The sequence below is a fragment of the Neltuma alba genome, unplaced genomic scaffold, assembly GCF_004799145.2.
Source record: "Neltuma alba isolate B1F8T4 unplaced genomic scaffold, ASM479914v2 tig00001211_pilon, whole genome shotgun sequence".
Classification (NCBI taxonomy): domain Eukaryota; kingdom Viridiplantae; phylum Streptophyta; class Magnoliopsida; order Fabales; family Fabaceae; genus Neltuma; species Neltuma alba.
The window spans coordinates 1-13,337 of record NW_021632378.1 but is presented as its reverse complement, the minus strand read 5'-3'; the positions used below and the strand labels follow the sequence as shown (position 1 = coordinate 13,337).

At 30.5% G+C, this 13,337-nt stretch overlaps 1 protein-coding gene across 4 annotated transcripts; it reads left to right on the top strand.

Annotated features, from left to right (window-relative positions):
- The first annotated feature begins 6,923 nt into the window (after window positions 1–6,923).
- LOC114753970 (uncharacterized) lies at window positions 6,924–11,296 on the top strand. 4 transcript variants are annotated; one of them, XM_028942708.1, is made up of 8 exons: window positions 6,924–7,061; window positions 8,449–8,559; window positions 8,808–8,927; window positions 9,046–9,124; window positions 9,436–9,522; window positions 9,724–9,786; window positions 10,359–10,450; window positions 11,216–11,296. In XM_028942708.1, exons 2-7 carry the CDS (start codon window positions 8,492–8,494, stop codon window positions 10,434–10,436), a joined length of 495 nt encoding a protein of 164 aa, XP_028798541.1. In that variant the 5' UTR covers window positions 6,924–7,061; window positions 8,449–8,491; the 3' UTR covers window positions 10,437–10,450; window positions 11,216–11,296. The 4 variants fall into 4 exon arrangements, with proteins under 4 accessions (XP_028798541.1, XP_028798519.1, XP_028798533.1 ...); XM_028942686.1 differs by lacking the exon at window positions 11,216–11,296 and having other exon boundaries at window positions 6,925–7,061; window positions 10,359–10,579; XM_028942700.1 differs by lacking the exons at window positions 6,924–7,061; window positions 11,216–11,296 and adding an exon at window positions 8,027–8,087 and having other exon boundaries at window positions 10,359–10,579.
- The last annotated feature ends 2,041 nt before the right edge of the window (window positions 11,297–13,337 follow it).

The window sequence follows — 13,337 nt, the reverse complement described above, 5'->3', positions numbered from 1 at the left end:
TTTATAAGTTATAAATAATTTATTTTTTAAAATTATAAAATAATTAATTGTTATAAAAAAACGTGTTGTTAAATTTTAATCCCAGACTTATTATCTTATAATCAGAACTTGTTATTTTTAAATGTATTGTTGTTATCACTTGAAACAAAGTGTTTTGTTATAAAAAAAACGTGTTGTTAAATTTTAATCCCAAACTTGTTATTTTATAATCAGAACTTGTTATTTTTAAATGTATTGTTGTTATCACTTGAAACAAAGTGTTTTGTTTAAAAAAAAACGTGTTGTTAAATTTTAATCCCAAACTTGTTATTTTATAATCAGAACTTGTTATTTTTAAATGTATTGTGATTATCATTTGAAACAAAGTGTTTTGTTATAAAAAAAACGTGTTGTTTAAAATTTAATCCCAAACTTATTATTTTATAATCAGAACTTGTTATTTTTAAATGTATTGTTGTCATCACCTGGAACAAGAGTAAATGAGTTAACTTATATTTTTTTTGCATCATAATGTTAACAAAAATTTGTTGGCTCAATGGTCATTCCTTATTTTGGGAAGCATTAGATTGGGGGATCAAATCCCCCCAACCTCACTTCCCTCACTATTTAAAAAAAAACAGTTACAAAAAAAAAAAAACAAAGGAAGGCCGCCGGAAGTGGCCGCCGGTGCCGGAGCTCCGGCGGCCGGCCGCCGACAGTGGCCGGAAGCGGCCGCCGGAGCTCCGGCGCCGGTGGCCGGATTCCGGTGAGGCAGTGGCTTTCTTTTTAAAAAAAAAAAATTAAAGAGGGGATTTTGGTAATTTGGCCATGATTTCATAATTACAATTTGAGACCGGGTCCCTCATGGTAATTTGGCATATTCAGGTGACCATAGAGTGATTTTGCTAATTCAAGAGTCTTTATTTGTGATTTCCCCTTTAATTAATTTGATTAGATTAAAAAAATTAGATGAATTATTTAATTATAAGAAATATGACATATTTTTTAAAATATCATAATCATCTTTTCTAATATCCTCTCCCCATCACTTATTTGATTATATTTGAGGGAGTATCCATAGAGATAATTTAAAAAATTAGTAAATATGAAATATAGATATTATATTTATGATCAAAATTAACTAAACAATTAGGTCATATATTAAGAACTAGAGAAATACTTCTTTAATCCTATTTATAAGTGACTTATAATATGTTTCACACGTATTAAAAAAAATCTTTATTTCATTAACTTTTATTTAAAATTTAACTACTTTCAACTTTATCTTTATTTAATATATTATACCTTATATAAACTAAATTAACACAATAATAAATAAAAATAAATTATATATTCATACAAAAACATTTTCTCTCAATAAAATATAAATAGGACAAAAAAATATTTTCTTTTTCTGCTTTATAAATAGAACAAGAGGAGTTTTTAGTGTGTGAAAACTTAAATTATTTAGCGTTTTTTTTTTTTTAAATTTTTTTCCAAGTACACGTGGTCCTTTCCATCCCTTCGTGTCGTTGGTGTCCTTAATTTAGCAATTGGGGAATCAAATTATTCAGTTACCTTAGTTTTACCCCTTTTTTTCATATTTTATTGGTGGTAATTTAATTCATGATATTATCAGGTATTAAATATAAACATATTTTTCAATCGAAATTGAAACCTCGGCTTATTATATTGTGAAGAACCAGTCCATTCCACTAAACCTAATCTATCATTATTAATCTAGTCTAATTAATCTTTCAAATTTTCAATCAACTTTACATGACAGACAGATAATATCCTTAAAACTTTATATTGAATCTTTTAAGTTCTAGTTATGCGTGCTGATAACTCACCTACGATTAGTTTTGTTTATTACTTATTTATTACAAATTAAAGTTTATTAGGATTATGAGCATATACTCATTCACAAAGATGGCTAGGAGGCTTGAAAGCTCTAAAATATTTATTATTAAAATTTAAAAGTCAATTATTGACATAGTTTGAAGTTTAAAAATGAATGAAATTTTAAAAATTGAGCGGATCATAATAAAGATTGAGAATCAGATTGTAATGGGTCAAATTTATAATGATAGAGTAATTAATTTTTAAAAAATTATTGAAAATTCTTTTATTATAAAATTTGTTTTGAAAAGTACCTGAAATTTATTCGAGATAAATTGTATATAGCCGGAGATATATAGTTATATTCTTTTTGATAAATAATCAAAATTATATTTATCAAAACAGAATTATACTTATTTAAGGACCTAGGTCCCTTAGTAAATTTAAGTAATTATAATAAAATGTTTGTTTTATAGCAATTTTTTTATTTTTGCAAATACTTATTTTGAGTCGCTTAATATAAAATGGCAGTCTCATAAATCATGACTTTTGAAAGTTACAATTGCTATTTTAAGAGTTTATTTGAAATAATTTATAAGTAATTTTTTATTTATGATTTATGAACATCTTGATCTAAATGAGCACTAAACAAGTTCCTTAATTTTGATTTTTTAACCCTAATTATACTAAAAAGAAGAGGGAGGGGAAGATATTTTAGCTCAAGGTCTGACAGTTATCCTATCCATTTACTTTTTGGGGGGGGGGGGTCACAGTACAGTCAGCTGTGCAACCACATACATGTGGGGCCATCGTTGTTATAAGCCACACTATTAACTTTTCATATTTCTCTCTCCTCCACGTGAAGCATCAATTCCTAAGGGCTAAGGCCGTCTTTGGAGGGCGTGTTAGACTTCGGAATCCATGCTATTCACTTGCCCTGGCCCCGCAATTTTTTGTGTGCCCCAAACATCATCATCATCCATGAGCATCCTAATGAAAAACATGCCAAAATCGAGAGAAAATCCAAAAAACTTGGGTATGAATTTGTAAAAACGAGAACGACAGGAAAAGAAATTACAAATTACAAATTCCAAATATAACGTAATTTTATTAGGTATTGATAAGTTTGAATTTATAAATGATACTCCCTCCGTTTCTTATTATAAGAGACAAATACCGAATTATGTTGATAAAAAAACAGTTAAAATTAGTTAATAATAATTAATGTGTAAAAAATATAATTTTTTTTCAAAAATACCCTCATTAATAAGGAGAGAGAGCATGAGAGAGAACAATGGTAAATTATTAAAAGAAAGAAAAGTGGAAAGGAGAGAGAATGTAAGTTGGAGACAATAAATATGGGTAAAATAGGAAATCAACACAAAAAAGTAGAGACAACTTTTAAGTGTCTTTTATATATAGGAACATGTCATAAGCATTAAATGTCTCTTATATAAGGAATGGAGGGAGTAATAAATTTTGATGACATTTTTTGTTTGGCATTTATAAAATTCTAGTTTTTTTTTTTGGTTATTGTCCCTTTGTAAAATTCAATGGAAACGCTCCGTAATTAATTAAAATATTAAGATGTTAGTGGTTTTGGTTTTTACAATATCTCTTTCACTTAAAAAAAAAAGACAATGATAGAAAAAGAAGCTGAAAATTACAAATCCCAAATTAGGTTTAGTAACACAATATTATTTAGTATTGACAAGTTTAATTTACAAATGAAAATAAATTTTTGTTGATATTTTTTGTTTGGTATTTACAAAATTCCAACTTCTTTTTTTGTCACTGTCCCTTAAAAAAAATAAAAAATACACCAATTTGTAGGCATTTTTAGAAATTTTTGATAGTATGGTGGTGGGGTAGGGCTGTGCAAAAACCCAGTGGTCCAGTATGGTCCGGTCCAACCCAACCAAACATAGTCCAGTCTGGTCCAGAAAAAATTGTCCCGAAACAAGACTAGAGCAGACTGGACTGAACTGGTCTCATCGTGCTAGATTGGACTGGGGACTGGCCCTCTCAGACCAGTTGGTCCAGTCTAGTCTAGGCCGGTTTTTCTTTAATTATTATTTATATAATTTTAATTTGATTTAATTTTTCTATATAAGTTTTTGGTCTATTCAAATAATCAAGATTTATCTATTAACTTCTTAAGTAATGAGCATGCGTATATACTTTCTACAATATAAGATCTATATTAATGAGGATTAATTAATAAAACATGACATTATCGGGAAATTGAAAGGGAATGATCAAATTTGATGAACTTTGAATTAAAATATGTGCAAAATTTTATATAGTAAGTTACAATCTTACCTCCTATTGAAGAAAAATTAAAAAAGAATAAAAATTTAGGTCCTAGACTGCCTGGACCAACTCTAATCCAACCCGACCTCGGATTGGTACTGGACTGGACCAGATCTCGGGCTGTCTTTTTCAACTCGAGGTCTTTATTGGACCAGACTTCGGGCTGATAACAAACCTGATCCAGTCTGGTCCACACGCACCCCTAGTGGTGGGGTAAGATTTGATTCCATCCTGTTAGTTGTTTATCATAAGGGCAAATATATAATTTAAGATAGAGTAAAATATTCTGACTCATTCTAATTTACATCAATTACACAGATCTCTCTTTTATTTTAAAAACTTACAATTTAGTCCAATTAGTTAACACTGTTAGGAATATTTTAAAATATTATTTTAACTGAAATTTATATTAAAATAAAATTTATTTATTATTTTATTCTTCCTTCTAATAAATTTCTAAATTATTTTTTATAGTTACATCAATTTTATTATGTTAAAACAAACATAAAAGATTTGATTAAAAATTTAACTAATTTTATGAAATTTTATGATTTAAAGTAAAATATGAAATTATAAATTCTTATTATTTAGACCAAAATTAATAAATTTTATACCATATTAGAAATTTTAAAGACAATTATTTTTGAAACATATAGATGTCTAAATAATTATTAATTTAAAAAGGGACATTTTGATTAAAAAAATAATCTAAAGTCACAGTCAACATTCAACTAACTATTTGAGTGGATGAAAATAAAATTTTAAACATAGAAGAGAAGGTCATGTAACATATGTTTTAGCTGTAAAAAAATTTATATACGTTTTCAAATAAAAAGAGGGTTTTATAATTGAGATAAAATAAAAGAATAATCAATATACTTTACTCTTTAAGGTAAAATTCTTTTCACCTATTTATTCTGTATATTATAAATCATAATTAAAAAGTTACTTCTAAAAACTTCCATTATAATTCTAAATAAGTCTTGACCGTATATAAAACATGAGTTCGTTGAGCTTTCACTTAATTTCGTTGATCAGTTTTGAATTGCAGTTGGCAAAACAAAAATATAAAATTGAATTTGGAATAAAGTACAACATGTTGCTTTATTGGATAAACTTTGACTAACAGTATTCATTTTGAATTTTATATAAATACATGAAATTTCAATCTAATTTTTCAAAACAATTTTTCTTGAGGAATATGTCGAAGTGACAAGAAAATGATGTGCACCTAGCAACTAGGGACGTAGGATTAGAGCTATAGCTACAAGATGTGGTTAGGACCACTTATTTTTCATACCTCGTCTCAAAAGGTGTTTCGAAAAATGTCTTATAATAAGCATCAAAGGAGCTGGCCGTGTTGTCTTCTAAACAGTGTCTTCTAGTTGTTATGAATAATACATATAATTATATCTTCATCAGTTTTTTAATATAAAATCTATTTAATTAATTTGATTAAATTAAAAAAGTTATATAAATTAGTTAATTATAAAAAATATGACACGTTTTTCTAAAATATCATAATCATTTTTTTTAATGCTCCCTCTTTTTCTTCTACTTAATTATGGTTGGAAGAGTATGTATCGGGATAATTTAGGAACAAAACCAACTCAACAATTAGGTCCTATATTAAAACCGGAGGAGTATATATGTATATATTAAAAGAGGATTTTTTCTTACTGTTTAAAATATTATCAGACACTAAATATAAACACATTTCTTAAAATTTTTTTTACTATTGATCTGTCATGCTGTGATGAGATACTGAAATTATAAAAAAAAGTAGTTAGTTGTTCATGTCAAGAGTATAAAAGGAATACTGCTTTATTTGAATGGGCCTGAAATTCCCAAGTTTGAATCTGGATTGAGGCTTTAGTGATTAGTGGGCCTTGGGCATGTTTTTTTGGATCTACCAAATAAGTGTTTTTCAGAAAATTGCTCGACAATCCCTATTTGCAAAATTTAGTGTCCAGATGTACCCAAGTCTTTGAACAAATACAACACCTCTTCATGTTTGTGCAATATATCGTTACCTAGTAGCTCAAGAAATACTGCACATAAGTAAAGAATAATTGCACATAAGCCCTTGAATCAAATTTTAGGCACATTTGGGCAATAAATTTTACAATGGGCTAATCTTTTCTTTCCCCACCTAAAATATAATTAAAAGAAAAAAGTTCATTTCGGTCAATCATCATCATCATCATCATTTTTCATAATTTTTTTTAATGTTTAATGCATGTGTCTAAAATTCTCATCATTTTCCCTTAATTTAGACTTAAGTATTATTATTTTTTGTGTGTTTTTGTCTACACTTGAGAAAGTAGGGCTGTGATTAGATTTTGGTAATGGTTAGAAAACAATGAATAAAAAAATTAACTGCAGAAAAATTAGATTTTTAAAAAAATAAGGACATGAAAAGAATTTTGTCTCATAAAACATTACATTTTTAAAAAAAAGTAATTATGCTTTTTTTTTTTAACTAAAGTATAGATATCTTCCTATTAGAAGCAATCCTATTCAAAGCACTGTGGGCATTAAATGTTGACACCTTTCTAGCGGAGATTCGAATCTTGACTTGTTATGTTGTGAGGAGTTAATCCTTCTTCTTGATCCAATCTTGTTGGTAATTATGCCATTTTGTCCAACAAGCATAGTTTAGGCGATAGCTCCAAAAATGGGTTTTGGGCTTCTAAAATCCCAAACAAGGACTTCTTTTTTTCTGGCGATTTTGAGTCATGGCCCGCGCACTTCCAGAAACACTGATTTAGTTCCCGCAAACGCTCGGTTGCGAGGAACGCCGATCATTAATCGAATCGAGATAACACACTAAGACGATCCCCCGCAGCATTCTCGCCGTTTTCTGCTGTTCGCTGGCCGCCCATCTCAGCTGGTCGAGTTGGACTTCTTGACCGTGAGCCGCGGAGGTAATTTTCGAATCCCCCTCTCCCATCCTGGAAACTCTTCTATTTTCCCCCTATTCCTCGCTACGCTTCTTGTTGTTATCTTGGCTTTTCTATTAAAATGCGTGAACTCTATTCCCCAGTTTTAGTTCCGGGACATGGACGGTATTTAGCTGGCTGCCTTCAATTTTAGAGGGAATATCGGTTTCCTATTTTACTAATTTTCGTTCTTAAACCATTGGTGGTGTTTTTCTAGTTTGTGAATATTAGCTTCTTATTTGTTCTATAAACTGTTGATTTTGAGTGAATTCTCTGTTAGTATTCTGAATTCAGTGGGAACTTGTTGAATAGCTTAACAATGTCAATGAGAATCCTTTGGTGCAACCTTTATCGAACAAAAAAGGAAAAGAAGGAAGGAAGAAAGCGCTGACGTAGTGATGTATTTAGACTGAGAAATGGTTCAGAAGATGCAGGCATTCTTCCTGCTTCCGTTAGGGTTTTAGAGAGTTTCAGTTTGCCTTCATTTCTTTTCACGTACCAGTGACTACGCGTAGGAGCCCAAGCTAACGCAGTTCTTCAGTTTGTACTTCATTGTTTTCCCACATAATTGACTGCATTCAACACTGCATTCTAATATTCTTTTACTCCATAGTACATCTCCGTGCCTAGAAATAATAATTGATCATGGTATCAACTCATATGGTACACATGTACAATATATCGTTCTTTTATTATCTGTTTCTGTGTTTTTAAATTTGTTTACATTTTGTTACGGTGCATTAAACTAGTTTTATAGGATATCTCATGCTTTTATTTCATTATAAGAGTGTTTCATGTCTTTGGATAAGCTTTGCTTGTCAACATGGCATGATGCCCTGTAGCTGATTGACAAAATGCTTGAGAAAGAAGGGCAACGATTTCTTGTACAGGTACCCTGGCCTTGGGTTTCACAGAGTCACAGACCTCTTGTTGCGTGTTGTACTTCAAGACATTGAGAAATTTTGGCCTAAGAATAGACAATGCTTCATATGAAACCAATTTACCAAGCATGTAAAGCATCCCCTAGCATTGCTATAAGCAAAGTAACTGTTACCCAGCAATATTTGATTGCATGCATTTTTCCTTCACTCGCCTGAAAAACTGAGCTGATGCATTTTACATTTTTTCTTGTATTTCTGTCTTTTCAAAATTTGAAAATTCTTTTAAAGCCAAATTTCACTCAAGTTACATTTTCGTGTGAGGTGTTCAAAGAGACAGCTGAGGCAACCAAAAGTGATTCTGTTACTTGGTATTGCAATATTATCTTGTAATGTCAGAGTATTTTGTACTTAATTATTATACTGAGCCAAAATCTGAGATTAGACTTAATGAATTCTTTGGTATCTATTCAAATATGATATTTATGTTGCAGGAACTATATAATTGAATCTGGTGCATGACCTTACCCCTGTACAATGGCTGATTCATCATCTGATTCGTCATTTTTTGATCGTATGATCAGCCAGCTTCGTACAACATGCAAGTATGACTTCCTATATCTGGTGCTTAATGAAAACTGTTCTAGCTGCAACTGTCAATGTCTCTTTGTTATAGAGTTGTGGGACTTGACTGACTGACTGTCTTTTATTAATTTTTGCTGCCACAATTTTTTCTGTCTAGTATGTTTCTGTCTCTAATAAGCACCAACTTGTCAATTCTCTTAAACCTTTTCCCCTTGTTACCCCCTTTCTTTGGTGCAATTTAATATTTATTTTCTTGTGTTGATGATAGGTATTATACTGGCTATCCAAAGGACCTTGGACCATCAAGGGTTATTCATTTTACCTCAGAGCGTCAGTTTATCAAGCTCCTTCAGGAAGATTCTCCTGTCGTTGTTGCATTTACTATCAGGTAGAATTAGCCTGATCCCCCATCCAACCCGAATTCGATGTTGACTTTAGGTCCAAAATTGTGAAGAAAATGAGAAAAGAAAAGATTTTGGAATAACCACAAGCTAATTATAATGCAGGGGTAACTACACGAAACATCTTGACAAGGTATTGGAGGAAGCTGCTGCTGAGTTTTATCCAAGTGTTAAATTTATGCGCGTAAGTTGTCATTAACAGCCAACTGTAAGTGTTGAAACTTAAGTCAATGACACAACACTTTATAAAGCATATTATTCACTTCTCTATTGATAGAAACACAAAAACATGTGTAGAAGAGGCATTGATGTAGTTATTAACTTCTGATGACTTGTAATTTTAATTTCAAGGACTTCAGCCTTAAAGTAGAATTAGTCTAGTCAAATCCTCCTCTTTATACCGGTGGCACCTATTTTCCCATTTACTACACTTCTATGTGCAGTCTAGATTTGTATTACTCTTTGCTGAAATGATTATGTTATGCTATTTTCCAGGTTGAGTGTCCAAAATATCCTGGGTTTTGCATAACACGACAGAGAAAGGAGTATCCGTTTATTGAAATATATCACAGCCCGGAGAAGGTACAGTACACCTCACATTGTTTGCTACGATATTCCTGCTCTGTCTCAAAATCTCATGGAAAGAGATCGTAATAGTCTCACAGACGCATTCCATGGCATGATTAACCCGAAAGCATGTTCTATCATGTTCTTGCAATAGGCCAATCTTTGTCGTGATTACCTGTCCATTAAAACCCTTACTGACTTTGCTTTTCCATACAGGCAGCGAACCAGGGAAGGATGGCTGATCCAAATATTATTAAATACAACGTGATGGTCTTACCTGTAAGTTATGGGGCCTGTTTATAAATTATCCCCGCTGTTGACCGCCCTCCATAAAAACCAAATTAGATGTTCTACACTCATATATCTATGCATTTGGAGAAAAAGCAATCCTCCTCTGGTCCTTAATGTAGGATCTAATTAGGGAGTTGGTGTTGGTTTTATATGTAAGGCTTATTTCATATGTTTATAAATTTTTTTTCAAAATAGCCCTATTGATATTCTGCCAACAATAATCAAATAGAGAGGAGGAAGGGAGGAAATTAATGAAGATGTTTTAGGAAAATCATATCACATTAACTAATTTAACTAATATCCTTGATTTATTCAAATTAGTTAATTATGTCTTAGATTGAGGGCCGGAGTAGTATAGAAGATATGATTATGTTTGAGGTTCACATTTATAATGTGTTTTCGCCTAATCTCTCTTCAAATACACTCTGCATTTAGTATTGTGGAGGTAGAAGATCTAAGTGTTAGTGTCTGCTTTAAATAACTTAGTGAAAGTTTGCTGGATTTATCTATATCCGTTGAATACTGATGAGCTGTGTCAAAATTTTCATTTAAATATGCAGTTTAATTACGACCTCAGTGTCTATGGATTTAGAGAGTATTTTAAGCGCCATGGAATACAGGCATCAAGCCCCAAGTAAAGATAATGCGAAAGGTTTGAATTTAACACAACCATTAATTAATGGAATAATATGTGCATACTTGCATATTCTGTGTTTGATCCTGTGAAGGATTTGCCTGCTTTATTTTCTCTTCTGTATTTAGGAATGTAGTAAACTCACGCAAAGGAAAAAGATATGTTGTAGATTTCTTCGACTATTAACGCTGTAGATGGCTCTTACTTAGAAGAAACATGTTATAAGTGTCACCTTTGATTTTTATGCAGTTTCAAGTATTGGCCAAAAAAAAAAAAATTCTCTTGAATTCTATATAATAATGTTCGGTAGGGAGGGAGCAGGAGGGACTCACGCCTGAACGTTGCATCGCTTGTGGTTTGTGATTTATTATTGATGTTATATTGTATACTGATGGCTTTCGTATATTGTCTCATTGAACACAATCTTTACCTATGTCTTAAATACTCGTCACACCCAACAAAAACCCACAGCATAAATTCCGAAATTTTGCAGCTCAGTTTTAAAATTTTTTTGGGGGGTTTTTTAAAGAATTTATGTTGCCCAGCATATTACCGCATATGATAGTCGGATGATAGGTTCATTAATTAGAGTTTAAAATCTGCATTCTGAAGAATAAATCTCCCTCGTTTTTTCCTTTTTCTTTTTGAAAAAGAAAAAATATTCGATCTCTGAAGTTTCACTGAACTTGTAATGTAGTCCTTGTGCTTGACTCATCATGGTTCACTTCTAATACCTTTCTTTTGCCCCCTTATCTCCATCCGTTCCTATGTTTCTGAGACTAGGAGAAGTCCCTTATTACCTGTGCTATGTGATAGTGATAACAATTAACAGTGTATTTTCCCATTAGGTAGGGTTTAAGGAGGTAGATGTACGCATTTGTTCTTATAAACAGAGGCTGTTTCTGGGGATTTAAACTTACAACTTTCAGATCATTTGACAGCAACCATTATTGTTGCTTCAAGACTCATTTGCACAAGTCCCACATCTGAATAAATAAATTGAGATTATTTTTTCTTGTTGGTTTGTAAGAGCGGGTTTCATTGAAAACTGTGTTGATGAAAATTTCCTTATCATTGAATAGGATCCAACAGCTTGTTACGCACATGCAAATAAAATAGAGAAAATAATTAAAAAAATACTTATTGAATTTTAAAATGATAAATAGGTGATTCTGATATATTTTCACGTGTCAAAGCATCATTATAAGAATAGTCGTCAATTATTTTGTCATTTTTTTTTTCAAATAATAAGAATATGGACTCTGGTATGGAGCAATTCATTTCAATTTGGGAGGAGACTGGACGTGACATTATAGACCCCTCTAGCTATCTATTGTCAATGTATTAATGGCTGCCCCAAAGCCAAATGCCATTAACTTGAGGAAAGGGCAACAAAGCCAGTTGTCAGCAACCTTTATTGTGAATCCCGTGACCCCCAAAAGAAAAAAAAACTACTCTTTCAATTCTTAATCCGAGAGTCAATTCATTTAAATAAGTTTAAAAATTTTAATATATTATTTAATTCTAATAAATATGATCTAATTTTCTTAAAATATCACTATATAACATTAGATTATGGGGCTTTGTAAGTTAGATAAATTAGTGTGAAAAATGATAATAACAAAGAAAATTTGAATCAAATTCTTACATTTAGGATTAAAATTAATTCCTTAATTATCTATTACATTTGAGTAAGCAAACTTAAGGCACAAAATTACATGGAGAGAATATATTAAAATTAAATGAAACCAGGGGAATGAAGCAAAACATGATGCAAAATTAAAAAAAACAATTATTTTTTTTTACTTTTTATTAAGAAAGTGATAACTTGTCATGCTGCTGCGTTTGGAATAATCATTTTTATTATGAAAAAAAACAGAAATAATACTTTTAGTTTATCTTAAAAGAAGTTCTATCTTTTGAATATATGGCCGACAAAGCAGAAATAGAAAAGACATTTTGATTCCTTATATTTGAATAGAAAAATGTGAATATTCCTTCCATTTTCAGTCCCACTCCTTTTCTTAATAATAAAATGATTCTTTTGTCAGTTAGTGGGCCTAACATGACTGTCCACTTCATCTAATTCCTTAAATTGAACAAAAGAAATTCTGACTATGATTGATTTCTATTTCAGAAAAATGATTTAAAATATGATTTACATATGACATGAATAACCTATTAAAAATATCAATCTTGGTGAAAAATAAAATTACTGGCTGCCGTCCTTAATATAAAAACTAGTTAACTAATTTGATTAGATTATGAAAATTAATTAAATTAGTTATTTGTAATAAATAAGTGTTGTTTTTCTAAAATATTTTTGCTAATATGTGTATTAGTTAGAACTACTGCTTGATAGAACTTTAACATGTACGACTACTATAAGAACTACTTTATTAAAAAATATAAGAGACAAAAATTATTAGGGTATTATATTAGAATTAAAATAATTGAAAGTCATATACTTACACTAACTTCTATAATAAGGAACGAGGGTAGTACATTTTTATTATGTTATTACTCTTCCGTTTTCAAACAACAGCCATTTTTTAAAATTTTGACTTTGTTTTCAAACTTTTGTCCTTTAGAATTTCAATGACGCATCATCTATTTTTCGAATAATAAAATAATAGTACCTTGTTAGCATAATATTAATGTATTTCATTAAGAGAAACATACCCTAATGTTATTTTTTAGTAGTACTCAACACTTTAATTTTATTTATAGTATATCCAATATCTTGATGCTATTGTCTGTTACATTTAACATCTTAATCTTATTCATGACTTGGGTGCTAAATGTATTGTAAATAATTTTAGAGTGCTAGAAGTATCAAAAAAATCACATGAGATTTTGGATGTACCATAAATGAGATTAAAGTGCTAGATGTTATTTAAAAATA